The 25,492-nt window shown below is 35.9% G+C and overlaps 1 protein-coding gene across 4 annotated transcripts in view; it reads right to left on the bottom strand.

Moving 5' to 3' along the window:
* Nucleotides 1-8,458: 8,458 nt before the first annotated feature.
* Nucleotides 8,459-25,492, bottom strand: part of LOC149562774 (uncharacterized) — a 48,164-nt gene continuing 31,130 nt past the window's right edge. For 3 of the 4 annotated variants that reach the window (XM_089826189.1, XM_089826188.1, XM_089826190.1), the window contains 3 exons: nucleotides 10,582-10,958; nucleotides 10,014-10,074; nucleotides 8,490-9,826 (listed from right to left, as the gene is read on the bottom strand). In XM_089826189.1, coding sequence (XP_089682315.1) covers nucleotides 8,954-9,826; nucleotides 10,014-10,074; nucleotides 10,582-10,958 — 1,311 coding nt within the window. In that variant the 3' untranslated portion in view covers nucleotides 8,490-8,953. Of the gene's footprint in view, nucleotides 9,827-10,013; nucleotides 10,075-10,581; nucleotides 10,959-25,492 lie in introns of all 4 variants that reach the window. The other variant, XM_089826187.1, reaches the window with a different exon arrangement.

Raw genomic sequence — 25,492 nt, 5'->3', positions numbered from 1 at the left:
CAACCACCTTTTCCTAAATAACTCAACAAACCTTAACCATGTCATGTTGGTCCACTTTAGTTTCATTTCTTCCTTCTTGATCTCCCACCAATAGGTTGCCTCCACAGTTAATTGATAGGACCCCTACACAACTTTATGAATATCAATGTAATCTCGAATCTCAATATTTTTCTTCATATTAGTGAACCAAGATTCCACAATGTCACCGGTCATAAACCTTTCATATTGGGGAGACTTAACTTTTTCATGTCCTTTGATATAATTGTTAGATTAATAATTTTTCTTTGTTTCTACTTAAATCTTTTTGATTTAATTAGTTAAGTTATTACTCTTTAGTGCTTAAGCTTTCTCTTAGGTGCATTAATAATTAATTCTTATATTAATTATTAATGTGCAACCTAGCTTTCTTAGGCTTTAGGGTTTCATTCACTTTCAAGGTTGAACTCTTGTATTTTTCATTTTTAATAATCTTGTAATACTTTTTGCTCTCACAATGTTGAGATTTTCCAAGCTCTGCTTTTTCCTTCTCTAGTTTCTCTTCAGCATGGGTTATTTGTATGTAGGTGTTCTTGGCGATCTGTGAAGTTGATTTTCACAATTTCTACATGATATCAGAGCGTCCCTACTGCTTCCTAGTTTGGAGATTTTGAAGTCACGATTCGAAGATAGAAACCCCAACTTTTTTGAAGTTTTTCTTCAATCAGGAGGAGGCACATTTTGGGCAAAAATGGATGCTACCATCATGCTCAGAAGGCCTGGTATAGTCGAAATTCATATAAAATTTGTGATTTTTGGTCACTGTAGCCTTTAGAAAAAAAAAATGGCCTCTTGAAGGACCATACGAACGCAAAAATAAAAAAAAATATAGAAAAAAATCAAAATTCTTGTTTTTACGGCTACTCAGCCCGACGACCACCTAAGCATCACTCCGTAGCCACCATAGCGCCGCCTATGATCGGCCTGCGCTTTGCCCCAGCTGGTGCACCACCAATGGGGCGACCCACGCCCTGTCGCCACCAGCGAACTGCCCTCCAGCCACCTTTGCCGATGCAGCATCACTCGACGATCGCCACTGCCAGTGCAGCTCCACCCGGTGATCGCCGCCAACGACCGCCCGATCAGCTGATGCAACATTTTGGCATAGGTGATGTCATTTCTCAATAGGTGACGTCAACATTATGATGGCTAACGTCAACTTCCCGTTTGCTAACATCACTTTTCAGTGGATAGATTTTTCAGACTGTTGATGTCACTTTCTGGTTAGCTTACATCATTTTCAGACTACTGACATCACTTTCCAGTCATCTTACATTATTTTTTGGCCTTGTGACATCATTTTTCGATAGCCAATTTTTTTCCCAGTGACGGGCATTTGACGGCCACACGGTCGTCAATTTTTTCTCGTGACTGTATTTTTCTAGAGAGCTTAATTTTGAAGTAGTTCATTTTTTGGCAATAACTTGGGCATACAAAGGTCTTTTTTGGATCTGAAAGAAGCATCAGAAAGCTTGTTCTGAGCCGGATATAATGATGTAGGTTTCATTTTATTACGGGGTAGTTTGAACTCCTATTTTTTGCATTAAAGTTGAAGCTTTTATTTCCTCCTCAGTTGGCGTCCAAGTTTTCTTCTCAAATTTTGTGTTTTTTTTAGTTGGTTCTTTGGTTTATGAGGGATAAATTTATACATTATGGGGGGTGCATTTTCATTTCTATCATTTAATTCAAAAACAACCCTTTTACTTTTGTCTTCTTCTCTCAATGGTGGACTCTTATGTCGCCTGCCTTACACCTCACAACTACCATACTTGGAAAGGACAGATGACCAGATTGCTTATGGAAAAGGGGTTATGGTCATGCCCTAATGCAACCCAGCCAATTCTATAGAGGCCTTATGAGGTTCTTATGCAGTGCAATAAGATGGATGAGGCAATGGACCTCATTGCAATGAATATTTCAGATGGGTTACTATTTCACCTGGATGGTTTGACTGCACCCAAGCTTATGTGGGACAAGTTTTCCACCTTGTTTGGCACAATGAATCAGTTCAGGGTCCTACAAATAGATGCAGAGTTCACCTCCTTAGTTCTTGAATCATTCACCAACATTGAGGATTTCTTGATGAAATTCAAGTCTCTTCGATCTATTTTATAGGTTGCTAGAAAGACAAAGTCAGATGATGAGTGTATCTTTCTTATACTCTCAAAGCTTTGAGGTCATTATCAGATTTTCACTTCTACCTTCTACTCCACTATGGATACTCTAGGTGCACGACATGCTATGCCCTCTTTTGAGACATTATGTGATAGGTTAACTCGTGAACAGTCCAAGCTCACTCAAATGGATTCACTTACAGGTTCGCAGTCATAGGCATTGCTTGCCAAGTCACTTCAAGATACACAAAAGCCAAAGCGAAAGCAAATATCAGATTCCTCTTCTCAACACTTTTTTGGTCCTTCATCTCCTTCTAAGAAGGAGAAAAAGAAGATTGAGACTCCTACCTATTCCTATTGTCTAAAGGGACCTCATGATGAGTCACATTATTTTCAGAAGAGATTTGATGGCTATGAGCAACAAATTGTAGATTTGCAAGCTCTTCAAAAGAAGAACATTGTTTCCTCTCCATCCTCTTCTACCTCACAGGGATCTGCTTTTCAGTCATCTTCGACGTCTACACTGGATTTTGGACAAGGTCATGCATTACGAGCATCCATTGCATTCCCTTCCCGAATTCCTTGGATACTGGATTCAGGTGCTTTTCACCATATGGTATCTTCTCAAGTGGTCTTCTCCACTATTGAGGCTTCTCTCATTCCTCATATTCTCATGGAGAATAACACTGCCCTAACAATCTATGGGAAAGGTTCAATTGGCATTCAAGGTGGCACATTCAATGATGTATTGTATGTTCCATCTCTATCTGCAAACCTTCTCTCAATTTATCAAATTACACACAGTGGATCAGGGAAGACAGTTGAGTTCATTACAGATTCAATCTTCATTTAGGATAGTGGAACAAGAGGCCTTCTTGGTATAGAGACAATAGATCATACCACCCGTCTCTACACCTCGCACTTTGGTCCACCATCTCCACTGTCGAAGCACAACTCTTCTCTTTCGCAAGAGCATCATGTGGTGCAATTAAGACACTTGAACCTTTGTATTGTTCCTGAGATCCCTATTTGACTACCACACCACATCCAGTTGAGGTCTTTTCTCTTCAACAAGATTCTTCATCTGCTTTGTCTAACCCTCCAACTCCATTCATTGAGCCTCTAGGTGCATTTGTTGAGGATCTACAAAGGACATTCATCTCCTCTTTCATGATAATGTCAGCACACCTACATTGGGGATTCCCTTTCAGGATCCTCATGTTTTCTCCTTTGAGAATCAATTAGGCCTTCTAGTCATTCAGGTGTTTCCATGTTCTATGCCCTTGTTTCTTTCACATTGGAGTTCCATTGGTTCACTCATTTCTACAAGGGCTCCATCATTCTAGGGGGGCATTGGTGTCTCTTCTCTCTCCCATGGAGGGGGAGGCTGGTTGTACTTATGGTATTGAGAGAGAGAGTCTATTGAGCAATTTCTTTCTTCTTCTTTTTCATCTCTTTTGGAGAGGAGTTTTTCCCACTAGGTTTTCTCCTTTGTCTCTGGTTTACAGAGATTTCCTTGTATTGGGTACCTAATCAGGCCTTATTGTCGGGACCCATTTCCTACTTTCATAGCTATGCTAGGCTAGCTTTTCCCCTCTGCTTAGCTTAAGAGGAGGTGTTAGAGTAATATTTTCCTTTCTTACTACTAAAATCTTCTTGATTTAATTAGTTAAGTTATTAATCTTTAGTGCTTAAGCTTTCTCTTAAGTGCATTAATAATTAATTCTTATATTAATTATTAATGTTCAACCTAGCTTTCTTAGGCTTTAGGGTTTTGTTCACCTTTAAGGTTGAACTCTTGTATTTTTCTTTTTTAATAATCTTGGAATACTTTTTGCTCTCACACCGTTGAGATTTTTCAAGCTCTACTTTTTCCTTCTCTGGTTTCTCTTCAGCACAGGTTATTTGCATGCAAGTGTTCTTGGCGATCTGTGAAGTTGGTTTTCACAACTTCTACAATAATGTCTATTCCAGGGTTGCATTTTGAATCGTGAGCCTCATTGTGGTGTTGCTTATCTTTGAACGAGTTTGGTTGATAAAATCAATTAATTGTAGTTCTAGGTTTGGATTCTTACCCTTCTTGCCTGAATTCCTCTACATTCTTTATTTTCTCTTCTAGGTTATTGAGTGTATTTTGAGTTTTTCTCATCATTAATAATAAGTGGTCCAACTTCCATTAGTTAAAATAGATTCATCCTCCAATGTGTAATAAAATTTGTGCAATAATGGTTAATGGTGATAAAGTGATAAGAGCACAAAAAGGTGGATCACCCACCTAAGGTGAAAAAGTCCATCCACTATAAGTTGATATAATAAAATAATAAGATGATAAGTCGACATATAGTGGAAATGTACCAACTACTCCTATGCAATTCCCTAAGTAAGACTAAGTAAAACATAATTAAGACCTGGGTGAGAAATAATTAAGGTAAAATGCCTAAATTATACCAAATAAACTAAAACTATATTTTTTGTTAGATAAAGTGCAGTGAGTGGCCAATGCAAGGTTTCTAAATAGTGTGCAAATAATGTGTATCAACCAACAAATCAACCACTCTACAAGTTTTTGTATGTCCAACCAACAAACCAATCGCTCTACAATTTGTGATGTTCATTTTCTTTAATGAATCCTATGGGGATGTCAACAAAAAATTAGAAACTCACAATCCATGGATTTGAGTAACATCACCTCTTTAGGGGAACCTATAATTACCTCAACTTAGGGTCAATTTTTAGTATTTAACTATCCATCACCACTGATGGAGATTCTTGTCTTGGTCCACAAAGCTTTAATGGGTTTCATGTAATCTTCCACAAGTTTCACCTCTTTTATCAATAACATTATTTTCTCAATAGTCAATACTTGTGCCCTTGTGTATAGTTTTAGTATTTTTTTATTTAATATCATGAGTAAACAATATTGAATTCCAAACTATTTGCATAGATGTGTCTTTCATGTATTGATTGACGATGTCTTAATATTCATTTTGGAATGGTTTCTCTAATGATCCATTTATTCTTGTATGTTTACCAATTTTCTTTTGATAGGTGGAAAAGAACAGTTGATATTGTGGTTATCTGTCACAACTTCTAAAATATACAAGGCACCTTAAATGCTCAAATCCTCTCCTTGCCATGGGATGTTGTGTTTTATGAATATTTTATAATTACGCTTACTCCTTTGTAACATGTTTCAACATTTAGATTTTAGCATAATTACATTTCCTTTTCTAGGGAAGCTTTGATGTGTATTCCATGATATGAAATAAATTATTTTCACTCGAATTTACGAGTTTGTATCTTTTACATGTCACTCATTCTAAACCGAACAATATCCTCCATCACTTAAAACATATTGTGTTGCCCTAACATCTATCTACAATTTGATAAATTTGGATATGTTTTGAAACATGGTCAGCCCACAAAATGAGAATCAATTGTTGTTGTAGTCACTATGTCTTTTTTTTTTTGAAAAGTAACACATTTCAAATTATAGATATGTTCTTAACTCTTTTAATATTTTCTATAAAGAAGGGAAAGAACAAGAGAGTTTGCAAGAGAAAATCTAACCCAAAAATCTTCCTTCTTAATCCCCTTGAGACTGGATCATCTCTTATATAAATATAGGAATAGAATGCAACAGCTCCGTGGTTAGAACAACGGGAAAGTTGGAGGTCAATTGATCATTTCAAATAAATGAATAGATGAATAAATAAATGTTGAGTTGATTCCCTTGACTCTATCCCTTCCGCCCCTACACTCTATTTTCAATTGGTCAATGGGAAGGCTCGAGTGGCAGTGAGAAGTTCTTATTCCCAGTAAACCTAGTCTTGATGCGGAAGACACCCAAAATCTGAGGGGATCTGGCAACCAAACCTATACTATATTGATTGGTGCTCATCATTCACTATGGAACCTTTTATTTATTACTCTTCAACTCAATTTGTGCAATAACAAGAAAAAACAACTCAACAAGTGTTTGTGGCTTATGTTATTTTCATTCAAAATGATGTGAAATGAACACTTGTCTCAAAGGGTCAAGAGGTTAGTCAACATGCAAATGTGCACATGTGCACACGCACGCGCACGCGCGCGCACACACACACACACACACACACACACACACACACACACACTATATATATATATATATATATAGTGTGTGTGTGTGTGTGTGTGTGTGTGCGCGCGCGCGCGCACATGCGTGTGCTTGCGTGCGTGCGTGTGCATGCGCGCGCGCGCGCGTGCGTGTGTGTGTGTGAAATATTTTTTCTTAAGCAAATGGTTAACTTAGTCAAGATGTCAAATCCTATTTGTTTATTTACATAATATTAACCATTCCATATTATCTCTTTATGCAATATTTACTTTTTAAGGCTTATTGTTTTTCTTAACAAGTGTCATCCCAAAAAATAGGTCGAAAACACCAAATGATAAATTGAGTAATGATGAGTTCAAAAGGAACTATTATCATTTAAATGGCTAGATATTATTTGTTAAGATGGTGCATAATACAAATTCAAAAACAACCAACACAAAAAGACAATTCAATTATGCCAACATCATGTCCTCAACAAGGTCATATACCTACCCAACAAGCATTTAAGGAAATAAGATCACTAAAACCCAATATTTTCCCCTCAGACCTTATTACTACTTCTCGTGACACTGGCCTCTTTAATGATGTCCTACCCTTTCACAAAGAGAATTTACCTTGCAAACTCAAACAAAGAAAATGATTAGTAATCAAATACTAAAATTATAACATATCATATTTAATGCTAGGTGAATTAAAGCTCATTCTATATTGTGTTGCCTATATCCACAAGGGAACCGAACCAAGAATAAGTTATACCTAGTTCCAAATTTTTTTTAGAAAATTGTTAACCTAGTCAAGATGTCAAATCCTATTTGTTTATTTACATTGTTTTAACTATTCCATATTATCTCTTTATGCAATATTTACTTTTTTAAGCTTATTATTTGTCTTGCAATTGCAAGTGTCATTCCTATACAAATGTTAAAAACACCAAATGATAAGGTAAGTAACGATGAGTTCAAAAGGAACATTTAAGATAAAGCTAGATATTGTTAGTTAAGATGACACATGATATAGATTGAAAACAACCCAACACAAAATGACAATTCAATTATACCAACATCATGTCCTCGATGAGGTCATATGCCTACCCAACAAGCGTGTACGGAAATAATACCACCAAAAACCAATATTTTTCCCTCTCTAAACCTAATTACTACTTTACATGACACTAAAAACTTTTATGATGTCCTCACCTTATACAAAGGGAAATTACCTTGCAAACTCAAAAACTGATAGTATACCATACATTAATCTTAAGTTTCACCATAACCAACCTCAAAATTTAGTGTAAATACTCGTGAGGGTGTTACAATAGAATCAAAACCACTAACTTTGTCAATATCATTACTCCAATAAAACCAATGTAGAGGAGAGGGACTAATGGATGACATGGATACAAATACATATTATAGTAGACGGACAAAATAGATCTAATGGTGGTACACTAAAATGCTTATCTTCAAAAAAGAATTCTGTATTTCAAAAACTAACAAATTATGTGATGCCACATCCAAAACATCATTAATCATTACTTAGTCCACACTTGTTAATCATATCAGCTTTCCTATATATTTAAAAAACTTATTTATAGGATAAACTAATAGAAAAAACTTATGAAAATGCTTAACAATGATGGTGTCAATACAACTTTAAAAATTAGAAGATTTTGATATTTAACTATAAAAAGCTGTATCATCGGATAAAAGAACTAGATTCAAGCCTTCGCAGTCTGAACCTCTAATTAAAAAAATATAATAAGTTTTGTACAGCTAAAAGTTTTGCCACCAGTTTGTACTAGAAACATTTGGATTTTGCAGCAAAAAGTTTCCAGAACAAAATCAACACAATCAAGTGTCATATGTTTTCATGGCTAAATTACAGTTGCATATCAAAAGCCTTACTAGCACAGCCACCTCTTTTCTTAAGCAATTAATTTATAAAACCAACAATGCCTTACCCGGCCCAGGAATTAGACTGCCTGTGTCACAGTATATCAAATATGAAACCACAGCACCAAACAACTTGATATTGGGAAAATCGATTGTTTTCTCATAAGATGAACTCTTCCAATCCTGGTGGTGCATTGTCCAACCTGAAAATGCATCCCATCTTTTGCATTATTAAGATTTTAAATTCTTAAAATTGCCCATTTAGCAGACACTAAAAGCAGGAATAGAAATATTTGATAGGAATATGCGCATGGCAGTTGTAAGCATAAAAATTCATGTTACTCACAATTGTGTAAGCTATGAACACCTTATTAAATTACAGTGTATCTGAATGTTCTCGAAGAATCTTCAACGGCAGACTCACAGAAAAACAAATTTCCTTCCTAATGCAGTGACAGTTCTTCAGGCTGAAAAATATCATATAATTTCTCAAGAACCATCCTTACGTATTACATACCTAATTGAGCTTACAATACCACAAACCGGTATTTCCACATACATACATATATATTTATATATTTTACAATTGGCTTAACATTGCTTCCCTCCAAGTGGGAGAAAGAAAAGAGCCTCGCAATAAATATAAGGCAAAGTAACGCAAATTATGCAGTTTCATATCTAAGACTCCCACTTCAGTCTGAACCTTCTAGGACATGACTAGAAGGAACGAAGGAACACATATGCCATGCAAGACAGGAAAAATGCATTAAGCACATAGTATACAGCGTCTTCATTAATATAAACTGGAGAGTCTACATTGGATGAGAGCCATAATGCTTTCTGTTTTGTAGGCTAATGCTATCATACCCATCTGCAGCATGTGCAACTCCAGTCTCCGTGATGTTACAATTGCCATCAGAGGCCCTGCCAATTCCATTTGCCCGCCCTTGAATAGAAATACAATTCTGTTGATTTCTTGAGAATGGTACACCATCAGATTGTTGAAGTCCCAAAGTAAGTGACACACCACCACTTCCAGAAAACCTGCTGATGAATGAATCTTGTTCATACCCATTAATACAACCGAATTGGTACGCCCCTGAGCTTCCATTAACATCTGCAAGAACCATGTGATTCTGAACAACATTGTAGTCATCATTGTTATGTCTCCCCTCATTGTACTTGTTATCACAAGTATCTGCAGGACAGCTTTCGTCCAATTTAAAGTTCAACATTGTATAAATATTGGGGGCAAATTGGTATGCATTATCTTCAATTCCAGTCCTAGCCTTCTTAAGCTGCCCCTGTGATGCACCTTCATCCTGAACTTCACGAATCACTTCTTCATCTGATGCCTCTTCCATGCCTAATGTCCGGTTTTTGTTATAATTTGAATCAGAGGAGTGCTCAGACTTAAAGCTGCCACTCGTCATATTTTGTTCTTCGCATATTACATCCTGTATGTTGCTACCAAGGTGTGATACTGCATGTTTCTGCTCATGACTGTAGTGGCTGTTGCTAGGCCCTTCATCCGACTTAAGCTCTTCCTTATTTTCAACATTTTCCTTGCTATATTTTTCAGTTGATGTATGTCCTAACTCAGCTTCCTTATTTTCTTCCATATACATTTCTTCTACCATGGGCTTCCAAAGGCGTACACGTGCATTTATGAACCAATTAGATACCTAGATGAGAACAAATTTGTCAGAAATCAATTGGAAGCTATTAGTCAAACTTACAACTTGAACCAGTAGAGTAAGTTAGACTGGTTCAGATTCAAAATTTATCATCATTATCAAATGTCTCGACATTTTCACAATAAAAAATACGGTTACAATTAAAGAAGCAAAAGTCTTCAATTTGTACAAATACCTGACTTCTAGTCAGCCCTGCCTGCCTTGCTAGCATGATCTTATCAGAATCTTTGGGATAGCTTTAGTGCAATAGAATAAGGAACCCACAGAAAATATTGGTTAGTCAATATCAGCTTGAAGTCATACAAAACCTGTCAAATACACCTACTGGCATAGTACTTTTCACATTATTTATTTTTGAGTCATTTTATTACTAAGCATGTTATAAATCATTGCTGTTCCTGGATTAAATTGGGTGCAATTTTTTATATCAACATTTCAGATCATACCCCATGATACACCATCAGAAATTTTTGAGTCCTTTAGCTCTCTTCCTTCTTGATGATAGATCAAAGTGTGATTCAAAACATTGATACAAAAAGCTTGCACACAATTCAATTCAGAGACAATGATTCATAGTACAGATTGTGGAAATCTGATATCATTAACTAAGCATGCTAATACACGAAATCAGTTTTAAGTCCCTAGAGCTAGCTTCAGCCTTCAGATAAGAGAAAAATGCAGATATAAACAGAAAATAGAATATGAAAAGATATACAGTTCGATCATTGTAGAGGAGAACTCACGGATGAAGAAAATGCTCAAACAACCAAGCTCGTAAGACAGAAACTGATCGCTCTGGCAAACCTCTCTGTGGTCTCCATGCATGTTGTTGCATCATACCCAGATGTTGAAGAGCTCGCTGCTGCCGCAGCTGTTGATCCATGAACCGCAAACGAGAAGTTTCACCTTTACAACTTTCTGGTAACTCTTCCTCACCCAAACTTTTGCCCACAACACGAATTTGACCTGTAATTGCATCTCTCAAGCATCTGAACTGTCTGGATATTGTTTGAAGTGCAAGGGAAGTGTACGTCTTGGCAGTCCCAACCTCAGTAACAGCTTCAAATGATGAAACCACAATTTGCATTTGATGGGAGTATTGTCTGTATTTTCTATCCACCTGAACCAAAATGCAATGAAACATAAGAAAAGATCTTTCAAAGCTAATAATATTTCTAAGACGTAAAATAAATCGAAGTAGGTTTATCATCTAATACAGTATCCATTGCATTCGTGATCAAAATATTGTAATAATAAATTTATTGTGTAATAAAATTTGTTTTATTTTGTAGTGTTATGGCACACCCCTAGATTTTGCCTTTCCCTACTTTGACCAATTTATCCGATTCATCACTCTTCAAAGTTTATGTTTCCACAAACCCTACACCCATTGCAATTCACAGTTACTGATGAAAACTAACTCTCATGGAAATCAATTTTTTATACATCACACAACCAGTGTCCAGTCACTCTGAATTTGTGGGACTGGTCACTTATCTAAAACAATCAAATACTATATAAGGGTTTTGTGGACTGAATGGGACTTTTGCATAAGCTTTGATAATCACAAAAATTTAATCAAAAGGGTTTCCCACAATGCTTGTATTCTCAAAAGAAAACCCAGCACTTCATTGACATTCTCTTCTCCAATGCTACAATGATGAAGTCGTAGTTGGTGGTACTAGTTAAGGAATTGCCAACTACATCAAAAAAAAAAAATTTAAAATCATGCAGCAGAAATAAATGAACTACACAATGTACAAAGAAATAATGTATCTTGTTCATTAACAATAATTACATCAAACCACCTGGCATTCAATCAAGTCTTTAAGAGCAATCAAATATATCATAGGTATTCCAGATTAGCAACAGACTTGAGTTGAGCTCCTTTAACTCACTCATCAAATCTAGACCTCTTATGCAACATGAAAGTTGCCACTAGTCAATTGTCCTCCAACTACTCAAGCAATGCACATTGCATTAAAGACTACCGCAACATAAAACTTTTGAGATTTCATCTCAATCTCCAGATACTTAATCTAGGATATGCCTCCCACCTCGATGCCAATCTTTTCTACTCAATCCCACTCCTAAAGTGAGTCTAAACCCTTTGTTTACATAGGTACTTTCCAAGGTTACATCATATATCCTAATCACAATGCAAATAGGATGACCTAGTCCTATTATCTTCAATTGAATCTTTTTCATCACAGCAAATAAGGTCTACGCTAGATGAGGAAGGAAGTTAGGTCGTCTTGATCCTATCTTTTAGAAGCCCACATCAAGCACTTTCAAGCAAAGGTAGTTCTTCGCCAATTGTCTCTAAGCTCATCAAGATATCTTCAATTGAGCAAGGAACCCCTTTAAACAATATATGACAACCCAAATAACAACAATAGTGGTTCACCTTGCCTTCTTTTCCATGGGGATCTACTATTGATCACCAGGCTCTTGTAGAACACAATAGAATTTCCATAGTTACGAGGTGATGACACACATATTGATGAACATATGGTAGCCTTCGCCACAACATACAATCTCAAGTACTGGTACATGAAGATGTCACAGTGCAACTTTTGTTGGGACACTTGTAGAAGGTACAATAGAATAGTTCCATCATCTTGCTAAAAATAGAGAAAAAGAAGCCAAAGAAAGAGTTCACTGCACTGTTTAACTACCATGTTGACAAAACAAGCACTACTTCTGAAGCACTTCCCAAAGATCATCTTGAGTTGTTTCATTAATCCAGTCCCTTCAAAGATTGGATTCATGATCAAATCTTAGTAAGATTAATAAACTAGAGGAAGCTTCGATGCAAGAGGTTAAGTTCATGAATGACATGATTGCTGCTGAGAAGATTTGAAAAGACTAACGAATTTTTTAAAATTTCAAAGTTCCATTATCGTCATTTGCAAAGGGTAGTGAGAAACATGACAAACATGAAGAGAACTTCAACAAAATGTTCCTGCTCCATAATACCAAGGAGAACTTCAACAAAAAATTTAGGCTACCTCCACCTAAAAGGTCCACTTTGGATCCACCTCTTGATAACCACTTAAATAATTTTTGCTCTTTTCAAGAGACAAGATCACAATGCTAAAAATTGTCTTGAGATGCAACCCATGTTGCAGCTTTTAGCCTTTCCTTGATCAAATGGTCAAAGATTATCAGACAACCTTCAAAATCTTTGAGATGAGCTGGATGACAACTCTATGACAAGATATTTTTAAAATGACCCCATTTGTACTAAAGTAACAAGTAATCAACATAAACAAGTTTTCACTGAATATGCTTGTTCATGGGGTCAAGAGCTAAGGAAGCATGAGGAGAAGAAAAGAGGAAATGCAAAATGAAAATCTATGGAAGGATCCACCAACTGGGTCACTTTTGAGGAGCCCACATTGCCTTTACATTAACAGATCAAAAAGATGAGTTGGCAATTACATCTCTCAAATTATATGAAGAGGAATTATTAATCAGAAAACAGCCATCTTTAATGTTAGACATAACAAAAACCACACAGGTATACCACATGTTCTTTGATGAGATCAGGTTTTGCCAAAAACCAGAGCAAAATACAGATACAACTTTTTCTACAGATCAAGACAACTGTGTCATGGATAAAGATGCATTTAATGAATTCTTCTGTTCATCTGAAGGATTGTTAAAATAATCTGCACATGAAAAGACCCAAGAAATGTTCACAGTCAATGAGAAATTTCTTCTTCTTAAGGATAGTTTTTCTTCTAATTGCACCTTAAAACAACAGTATATATAAAGCATTTTTGACCCAGTTGCCACAATTTCTTGCAACACCTTGAGAGTGGATCATCAAAAGAAGACAATAATTTAACTCTCAGAGTTTGGCTCATTCTCATCCTCAATAGCTCCTAGGAATATCAATGAAGAGGTAAAAGTTGAACGCTCAATAATTGTCAACTAGTATAAGGAAAGGATACTACAGAAGATGAAGAAGAGAATATGGAGGAGGAAGATATGCTATCTAATCTGATTCATGTCAAAAGACAACAGATCACAACAAAGATGCTCAATTAAACTGTTTTCTAACTTTGCTTGATGAATTATGTGACGACCCGTCTGAAAGGGAATTTAATGAATGAATATTACTACTAAATATGAAATAAATAAATAAATAATAATACAACATAATTATAATATAAATAAATAATTATATCAAAAGATAAATAATTTTAAGGAAAGGTTACTACAGAAGATGCAGAAGAGGATATCTAGCAGGAAGAAGTGCCATCTCATCTGACTCATGTCACAAGACAACAGATCACAATAAAGACGATAAATTAACTATTTTCTACCTTTGCTCGATGGATTATGTGATGTCCCCTGTCTGAAAGGGAGTTCAATGAGTGAATAATAATACTTTAAATATAAAAACAAATAAAAATAATAATATTAAAATAAGTAAATAAATATAAATTGCATATTACCCAACCATTTGAGTAGGCTGTCATATAACTCTATCCCATTACAAGTCAGACTATAAGAATATCCATAAAGCGTCCATTCTTAGTGTCACATATATGTTTCCCATAATTTATAAGAGATATATGGCTCTCCTCATTGGAGCTTTTGTTATGTTCTTACATATATAGACAATGCTTTTACTGGAAAGATACGACAAAACATATATAGAAACATGTCAACAAGGCGGATTAACATTGTCATGTATGTTGCAAAATGTGCTAGTGTGAAAGAATGAGAATGATCGGATGATATTATGATATGATTGCAGATAGTTATGAAATATTATCAGCATCCATAAGAAATTGAACAATGTGTTAGAAGAATTTGTCATTGATGTCAAATAACATAAGTAAAAATGCTTAAACAAATTTGCACACATAATGAAAAACCCTAGTTGAAAATTGAAGCTTGGATCATAGATAGAAGCTTAGATCATAATGATTTCAGACGTACAAAATTTGCAGACATAATGCTTGGATAGAAGCTTGTGGTTTAAGCTTTTCCTTCTCTCTAATTCTTCTTTAGGGCAAGCATATACTCAGGGGGGTTATTTCACTGCTATATGTGTCATTGATGTCAAAGGGGGAGAAAAATGATATTCATGTTGATGCAGATGCAGATTATTTTAGTCTTGTTTGTGGCAGTTTATTGGCAGATCTTAGATTTTTTTGTGCTGGAGTTTTGCCATCAATGACAAAGGGGGAGATTGTTAGAAGGATTTATCACTGATGACAAATAATAGATGTACATATGCTTACAAACTTTTGCAGACATAATGAGAAATCCACGTTTAAAATCATTTTTTCTGTGCATTAATTGAACTCAATTGTTCACTTGATTTGTATATGCAACGTACAGTGATTTTCTGTTGAAGAGACTGATTTGTTGTTGAAGATGTCTGACTTTATCAGATTTAAGAGAGATCACAAGTTCAAATCCTACTGGGGAATACAGTATGTACACCTCGTTTGTAGCATAGTTAAGTGCCTCTTGCAAAGAGTATGGGGTACTCCCATATTGCTGTCACCATATGTAGACCCAAAAACACATGGCTGGTATTGAGGAGTTTAAAAGGACCTTTCCTTTCCTTTCCAACAGAAACATCTGTACTTTACAAATCCAGATCAGAATTCCAATATTGCATACATTGGGTTGATTTCCTTATATCAGTTTTGGTTTGGTCAGATCTGGTTATTATTCAGTTTTACTACAACTGGTTGCTGCCAGCTATATACAGTTGAAAACTGCAACCTCTTCCTTATTATTATTTATTACAATAATAGATAAAATCGTCTATTATTAGTTGATGGTTATCTCTTGTAAATATCTTAAGCTTTAGTTTGCTTTTGTTTTTCGCCTTCTCTAGAATAGAAGATGGGACTATAAATTTGCAGTATGTTCCTACCACAGATTAGACTGCAGACATTCTCACCAAGCCTCTTGGTCCTGATAAGTTTGTCAAATTCAGAAGACAGCTTGGTGTGTTAGATAGATTAACCATTAAAGGAGGGTATTACAATAATAGATAAAGTCGTCTATTATTAGTTAATGGTTACCTCTTGTAAATATCTTAAGCTTTAGTTTGCTTTTGTTTTTTGCTTTCTCTAGAATAGAATGTTTCTATTCTTTACGATCGTTTCCTAAGGAAACATCATCTCATTTTTTTTGGATATATTGACCTTTTGGTCTCTGTTAATATCAAGCAAGTATTTACCAATTATCTCATAATATTATTTGCCTATAAAGATGTATATATCTCAGCAATTAAATTGATTCTTCTTGTCAATGCATCCTTTGTAACTGCAAAGAACAATTTGTATGTAACCGTGGGTAGTTGAAACTTGAAACTACCTACAAAACAGTTTGCCTTCAACCTACAAAACTGATGGGAGGTAAGTCCTCTTTAAAGGATGCAAAGGTTTGATGAAGGCAGTGCTGTGAGGGTGTGTAGATCGTTAACAAGTTTTATCAAGTTGAGGGAATGCAGATGTGAAGAGAGTTACGAACTTATCATGTATATAGTTCATTGTTATTGCAAAATCTGAAAAGTAACATTGAGTGATGGGAAAGTCAATGTAAAATCTAAAAGCTAAAGAAGTCAGAGTGTTTATTCTACTGATTTTCGATAGTCAGCAGTTTTGAGAAAAGTATTTTATTGAATCTGCAAGTGTCACAAACCAAAATAGATGTATATGCAAAATATATTTGCTCAATTAACTATTGTGAATACCAACTTAAACATACTGTTTAGTGCTACAAATAGTAATTAATGAATTAAGAGTCATCAAAAAATATTAGTAATCAATATAATTAATCGATATTGTTAATCAATATTAACATTAAACAATATTAATATTAATATAATCACTAATCTATATAAAATTATTATAATCAATATCCTAATCCATATCTATCAATGTATAATCAATGAAATTAATAATAATATTAACAATTTCATATTGATATTCTTACCCATATAATCGACAATCATATATCATAGTCGATGTTTTAATAAATAGCAATGATTCATTATCGTCAACTTGGTGTTACAACCACTAACATGGCCCATACAAGTATGGGCCAACAACACATTATGAGTATCCTGGGGGTGTGATAGAGATTACTGACGGGAGTATATAATGGGAATCAAACAATATAAAGCAAGATAATACCTTGCATCCATGGGAACATAAAAAAGAGGCAATGCCAATAAAAAATACTACCACCGAAGGATATTATTAGAACTGAGATAAGCATATTGGTGTTAAATTGCTTAACAACCTTCTTAGGTGTTGAATAGATACTTGGAAACTTTGACCAGAGGCCTAATCAACATATAGAAGAGAATATGCAACACTAAGCAATAGACAACACTCTGTACACATTGGCCTGTGGGCAGATATGAATGCATAGATGTTGTCGTTTATGGCAACACAACATGTAAGATCACATAGACTTCAGTAAAGTTTTGGTTTTTGTTGAATGAGAAAATTGCCCAATGATGATACAGGAATACTATCTACAAAAATATAGTTTTAGTCAATGAGCTTCACCGAATTAATATTAATGGCCACAATTTTGCATTATGATAGAATGGAGTCTATGGATGATGAAATTATCTTTGGTAGTGTTAAGATATCAATTGGCATATGTTTTGGATTGAAAACATGAAGTCAGTGACATATCACAGAGTACAAAGTATAAGGCAAACTTCAGGCATTTTTGGCCTATGGAATTGAATTGCCTTGCGAATTCAATTGCTTGGTAATGTAGGGACAACATCCTAGATGTTAACCCTTGTTTAGCAAGTTTTGGTAGAATAATTTGGAAAATTGTTTACATGTTTTATCTTCAAGGCCGACTAGACAAAATAATCAGAAGGGTAATAAGGACATTTTGGTAATGCAAAGTATGTCATTCTATGGTTATGATATGCAAACTTATTATATGAAGGTATATTGATGTTTTGATGGTTAGATGAGATCAAATGTTGCATGGGCATGATAAGATAACAAGCTATACAAAGACTAATCAGATATTGAAGATATCAAATTCTGCACAGTCAATTTTGGTATAATATTTATATGTATAGTTTTTATATCATTGTATGAGCAGTGAGCTCCATTTTAATACAACTCTTAATAGGGTTGAGACATCTAACAAGGTCTAGTACTCTAAAAAGGACACGTACTAAATGTATGTAATAGACTCCTAATACGTTCAACAATCCTAAAAGAATATTTTTAGGTTAGTGCATTTCTTGTGGGTACTATCCCCACTGGGGTTTTCCCATGGCCAAGGTTTCCCTAGTTAACAAATCAAGGTGTCATGAGTTTCACTGTAATGTCCCTTTTTGGGGACATTAGAAAATTACAAGTCCCAGTTACAAGACAATTAAAAGTGACTTTGGAGTACAATTAAAACTATTTAAAAAGTCTCTTTTAACTAAAGGGGAAAAGGTGACAAAGGAGATAAGACAAAAGATGAAATAGGAATCTGAAGAGTCACAGTTGAGCTTTAAAAGAGGGAGTCTTGTTCTTTCACAGCCATGCTTGGTTTAAGATTCAAATTTCAGTTTCTCTCGAGGGAGTTAGTTGGAAAGCATCGGCTTTCATCCAGTTTGAGGATGTAAACCCTCGTGCCGGTAGATAGTGGATGCAAACTCATTGTCCGTGGAGACATCACACCAGGTGTCTCACATGCGCTTACAGGTTTGTTTTCTTAGCATTCCAATTTGATTGTAAAATTGTGTTTAAGATTGGATTTTTGAATGTTGGTTATTGTATTGCTGATGTATAATGCAATAACATATTCTAAGATATTTTATGAGAATCTACTGGTTTATATTGTTGATTTATAATGTCTTCATATGTTTATATTCTGAAAATTATTTTGAGATAAAATCGGGCCACCATCCATTTGGGATATTTCAATGGTATCAGAGCCTCGATCTTGCCATCTTGTGAAGGTTATTCAAAAAATTTATTCTGATGAAAGTATTGGTAAAATATCCTTTCGAGATTGTGTTCTTGGAATACTGCTTTGCAATAAGGTTGGTGATTGCAATATTTGTGGAGCTTCAGTATAAAATCAGGAAACTATTTTTCAATATCGTGTGAGCAGATATAGATGCAAGACTAAGGTTGGACGACAAACGAACAAAATCAAAGCTTCTGGTTGTTGTCAGTAAAAACTATGTTGTACCCAACGAGATTAGAGTTAGTATCCGAAAGGTTGCGTGACGATTGAATCACCCCTTCAGGAAGTATATGTACATCATCCGAAGGAGCGGGAAACACTCAAAACTGAGAAGGCAACAGTTGTATCTTAGTTGGGGGGTGGAAAGAAAGAGTCAAATACAAAGGAAGAGGAGCTCCAAAGGATAGCCGACATGATGAAGAGAGCACTAGAACTCTAGATGCAAGCCAAACTAAATTTGGACGCTTGGACGCAGCAAATACATGAGTTGCAAGCACAGTCGAACTAGCTCCAAGCACAGAGGACCTCTACCACACCAATTGTACCAGGGATGCAACCCTCTACTTCTTAGTTTATTTTGAGTCTTGATGTACTTAGCAATTTAAGTTGTCTTTATTTTGTCATCCAGAGACAACTTTTCTTTTGGGGGGGATGATGTTATCGGTAAAAACTATATTGTAGCCGACAGGATTAGAGTTAGCCTCTGAAAGGTTGCGTGACGAATGAGTCACCCCTTCGGGAAGTATATGTACATTGTCTGAATGGATTTACAAATCATCATTGTAATTGGAATTGCATATCTACTTATATGAATAAAGTACTATCTTGTTATGTGTCATGTTCTAGTCTCTTAATGCAATGACTATTCGTTTACCATGTCCGGTAACACTAGTGATCAAAAGTTGAAAGTAAACTAGCTTACTACAACAAGAATATTTGTGTGGCCTCCAAACAGGATCTACATTATCTAAGTTTAACCAGTTTTGATATAGTTTGCTTGCAAAATTTCATCACAGAAGACGTTAGGAACAATTTGCAATTTGGAAAAAGAAAAAAGAAAAAAAGAAAAAAAACATCCTATTTTCCATAGCACTTTGTGCATCCACCTCCTTAGTTAGCCGAAGTTCACATTATAGTTCGATGAAATGTAGCGAGCAACATCAAGGTTGAAGAACATGTATTAATAGTGGGGGAGATATAGTTGGAAATAATAATGCTTACTGCCATCTATATATAAGTTGGGCCTATCGATAGTTTTTGGCATAAATCGGGCACATGAAGATAGAGAGGGCTTGCTCTCCTCTTTAGGTTTTATCGAGTAGAGTCCTGCAAGTTGTCGTTTGAGGTGCATGTCCTTGACTATCAAAGGGGAGTCCGAACGGCAATATTGAACAAACCAAGACTACTTGTAGTCCAATACATGACATTGTTAGTTGTGTGGGCCGTATCTTTACATCACTGAGCTTTGAATTCATAGTCTATGAAGGTGTGATGACTGGGGAGAAGCGCTTATGGGTGTAATAGCGATCATAGCAAGATCTCATTCAGTTCAAGTTCGTCATTTCAGAAACATCTCCAGGTTGGTAATCTGCAAAGTAACCAAGAGTGATTTTGCACAGGAAGCATCACCATTATTGTGAGATGCCCAGGGTGAAAGATATGAAGCACTTTCCATTGCCAGTGTTGTTGTTAGATTTGGTGAGACAATTCATGGTTAAGACATTACAAATTCACCAATCTAGCTCAAGCCTGATTTGAACAAAGAGAGATGAGGAAAGAAATCAATGAGTTGTTGGAGCATTACAAACAATGCCAATTGATAACCATGTGAAACAATTTTTGTGGACTTAAGCAGAATTGATCGTCAGTAGTGGAAAGAAAATTGTTACATTCCCAATTTAATTTGCTCAAATGCGTTATTCAAAACATTTGAAAATTGCAAATAATCATTTCCATAATGCCGTGAATCCAAACTGTTTGCAAAGAGATCATTTTATTCAGCCAAAAACTATATAGGTGAAACTGTTGATTCTAAACGCCAGTGGAAGTCACAAATTTGTGGAATTGATAAATATAATTGTTTAAGAGCTTGGGGGCATCATGGCAAATAATGTTGTTGTGCAGGTAAAGGAAAACATTAATGTACATGACCCAGCAGAGAAGGAACTATGTGTATGTAATGGCTCCTATATGCATGGACACCACAACCCGAACTGATTAACACGTTATTGGAGAAGTTTGTGAAGACGTTGTCTTCATTGGAATCCGATGGGCTAGTCTTCTTGTTGTAGTTGCTTATGTGGAAGCTCATCATTAGTATTCAGGGAGCTGCAGATATATATTCTCTAAACATAGAGCTCATAGCCATTCTAGACATGCATTGAACCACACAATGCAAGAAATTTTCTTTCTATTTGAGTATCATAGTATTGAGATTCATTAAACTTGTGTTGAGTGACTGTAATATTGACAGGGTTATGAGTAACTTATTAAGGGTAGTGTCAGCAGAGTTAGTTGGAGTTTCTCATTGATGCCAATACCTCCCAACCTATGATCATGATGGATGTCACAGAGTGTGTCTGAACCTACAGAAGCAACAATTGGTACTACCTAAAGCTCTTGGAGTCACCCAATCAGAGTCAATTCGAGCATTAAATGGTTGACTGTTAATATTGCTCTTTGGCTAATTGTTGGAGCATCTTTGTAGCATTGTGCATGGTGTACCACATCAGATGTATCAGGACATTATAACGTGGAAACAATTGAAGAGGTGCACTAAGAGTGTGAGCTATTGCTTGGAATTGTGGTTATGGTCAGAAATGTTAAGGTGCTCTATTGGGCGCAACAAAGCAATTGCTGCTTGATAGTTGGTTATGCAACAGGTCAGGTTTAAGATTGAATATTGTAGCCAAAAGGGTCAGATTAAGAAGCTCGTTTCAACAAAATCATTTGTCTTGCTTAGAAAAAATTGTGCAATTGTGTAGTATATTGCAATTCAATTAAAGACAGGATAGATATTTTAAATTTTGAGACGCAATTGCTTCCGGGCAAAGAGTCCAAGCCTACAAGCTAGCAGGAATAAATCTGAAAACCACAATTACCCCTTCATAACAAAGTGTTTGACAAAATGCATCGAAGGGGAAAAACAGTAAAAAGTCTAGTCAGCCTTGAGCAGCGGTGTTAAAGGTCTCTCCACATTGGCTTTCTACATTTTGAAAGAACATTTATCTTGATAATTTAGGGAAAAGACTAGGGATACCTAGCTGCAAGATATTAGGAAAGATATTATGAAGCTACAGCAGCAGTTATCTCAGAATTTTGAGCCTAATATAAGAGTTGAAATACTCGGCATATATGAAGAATATAACAAATCCCCACCTAAGGTTCGGAAAGACTTACCTTTTATTGATTATGTGAGCTTCCATCCAAAGCTTCAAAACAAGACTGATATGGCAAAGAAGTACTATGAATTGGCCCAAGATCTTGCGAAGAATAGGTGCAAAAATTTGAATGAAGAGTCTTCACCAGTCCAAATCCAGGTTACAGGTGGTTTGGAGAAAGAACAACCAACTACAAGTTACTTACAACCTTCACATGATCATGGGATAGATGTTATTAGTGGCACACATTTGTTGACAGGCAGTTTGGATGTACAAGAACCTTACAAGGGTGCTTGCATTAATAGCTCCTGTGTAGAATTTGACATGTCAGCTAATGACAACGACTCCCCATCTTTTGTGAGTGTGGATGCTGATTATGATTCACAATTAATAGTCTATACAAAAGGTATGGATTCCTTGTGTGATGAGTTTTCTTTTGAACATAATCCTGTCCCTAGTTCCTATAAGCAGCTGGGTATGAAGGATGACATTGATAATGCGGACATGTATGAAACACTTGCTTCCACTTCATATCCATTTGACTTATCTCATACTCTTGTTAGATCACCTTATTTGGAGGGTCAAACGAAAATGACTGAAAGGAAAATTGTCACGGCCCTCTCACATTTTGATAACATATAGAAAAACAATTTTGGAAGGGACAACTAGCAAGAAGACAAAAGGGATTGAAAGAGGAGTTCTCACATTTGCATGTGATTAAGGAATGAAAACAATGAAATCAAACTATCTACATCTTCTTTCAAATCGTGATCATCTTCTCAAACTCACAGAGATCTATTCCGAGGCACTAAGGAAGGAGGAGGAAGAAGTAGACACCCTTTCTTATGAGCTCACAAATACTAAGGACATCCTAGAGGCTTCCTTGGTGGCATTTCATGAGGCAAAAAATCAGATTGTTGAGATTAATCAAGAATTAAATTTGGCACCTTCTACCTTGGCTCAACATTCAGATGTGGCAATTGAGGAGATTGACAATGATGATTGTGAGTGGATTGACCAGCATGAAGACAACCATGAGAATTCTGATTTTTATGACAGCAGTTATGTATCTACACCATGGCATGTGGATAGAGACGAAACAAGTGAAAACGACTCAAAGATTTCACTTGATGGAGATGTTGATTTGAGTATTTGTATTTATGGTGAAGCCGATAATCCCAGATTACCCATTCTGTATGTTGATAGCATCTACCGATTATGTAGAGACATATCACCTAGTCTTCATGAGATGGCAGCTATATATTTGCTAGCTGGTGATTTTATCTTGATGCACACTCCAGTTGTCAGTGAGTTTTATGTTTTCCCTTCTACTATTTTTCCTGATGTGGTTCAGCCTCTAGAGGATAGCAAGTTACGGGTTGATTTGTGGAGATACCTCACCCTACGACACACACCTTATGAGGCGGTTACCCTTCCAACACATAGGCACAGTGACAGCCATGTCGTCTTCTACATTATCGATCTAATTTATGATAGCAATCTGTGGTGGACTTATGAGTCTAACTTCATGCATACTCACAATTTTGGTTGGGTGATCTATTTGTTTAGTTGGTCAATCTAGGATGATAGGTTGATGGACATCCATTACACTTTCTAGGATTGTGTTGATAGGATGGTTTGGAATCTAGGTGTTGACCGTATGTATACGGGGCATTTTGAGGATTTTGTTGTAGTTCTACACAGTTTGAGACCGGATGCAATTAGGATCAAAGTTACATAGCCTACAAATGCTACAATACTTCACAGATTAACATGGGATCCAGGCATTTGGTTGATGGATGGATTGCATTTTAACACCTTGCTTCGCAATGCGACAGGATTGTTTTCAAATTGGGCTACAAAGCTACCCATAATTTCATATGGGAAGAGGGAGGCTTGTAATGTTCCTTTTTAGGGGACATTAGAAAATTACAAGTCCCAGTTACAAGACAATTAAAAGTGACTTTGGAGTACACAATCAAATCTACTTAAAAATTTGCTTTTAACTAAAGAAGGGGAAAGGTGACAAAGGAGATAAGACGAAAGATGAAATAGAAATTTGAAGAGTCACAGTTGAGCTTTAAAAGAGGGGGTCTCGTTCTTTCGCAACTATGATTGGTTTATGATTCAGATTTCAGTTTCTCTTGAGAGAGTTATTTGGAAAGCTTCAGCTTTCATCCAGCTTGAGGACATAAACCCTTGTGCCAGTAGACAATGGACGCAAACCCATTGTCCGTGGAGACATCACACCAGGTGTCTCGCATGTGCTTACACGTTCTTTTTTTAGCATTCCAATCTGACTATAAAATTGTGTTTAAGATTGGGATTTTGAATGTTGGTTATTGTATTGTTGATGTATAATGCAATAACATATTCTAAGGTATTTTATGAGAATCTACTAGTTTATATTGTTGGTTTATAATGCATCTTCATATGTTTATATTCTGAAAATTATTTTGAGATAAAATCGGGCCAATATCCATTTGGGATATTTCATTCACTGTGATGTGTACTTTACTTTTCACTTTATTTAGTCGTGCATGCATATGGTTAATTGACAAAATATATAATTGAATTAAAAGTGCTAGAATATTGATTCAGCCCTGCCCATTTAAAACATATCTCCTATAGTGGTCGACCAACCTCCAAGTCATACAGCTCGACCATTGAATTATCAAAAGACTCAAGTATTATAACACTGTCAGGCAGCGAAAAGGTAACTAGAAAAGGCAAGGAATATTATGCTATATTATATATGATAAATATATAGAATATAGGAGGGGATCACCTTGTGGTGTTGGGGTGACTTGGTTACACCACTGTCACTGGTGCAAACAAGGTTCAAATCCCCGCTTGGCCCAAAACAATATTAATGTTGGTTGAACCCACCTTAATTGTCATGCGTGTTGGTGGATAGGTGCACACACATGGCATACTTATGATGGAGATCACAGTGTTGAGGTTGCTCACCAATGGAGATGGAGAGAACAATAAATCAACTCTCAAGATTGTTGTTGGGCTAGGAGTGCTCGCGAACCTTGTGTGGGACCCATGTCAGGTGTGTTGGTTTTGCCCCTCGGGCTTGGCGCCCCTACTGGGCTTTTATGCTCTCAGGTCTTGGTTGATGCATTTGAGGATGAGGTCCCCCAAATTTGTGGACTCACTGGTTCGTAGCTGCAATCAAGAGTGAAATATTACCAATCAAAAAATATATATATAGAATACAGGACAACATGAAAGAGAACATTACAGAGGAAACTATTGACTAATTAATAAATATGTATTCAACATC

Source organism: Cupressus sempervirens, chromosome 4 (assembly GCF_028749045.1).
Source record: "Cupressus sempervirens isolate cs-2001-9-10 chromosome 4, ASM2874904v1, whole genome shotgun sequence".
Lineage (NCBI taxonomy): Eukaryota > Viridiplantae > Streptophyta > Pinopsida > Cupressales > Cupressaceae > Cupressus > Cupressus sempervirens.
The sequence above is the reverse complement of the archived record's forward strand: the minus strand, read 5'-3'. Positions and strand labels throughout refer to the sequence as shown.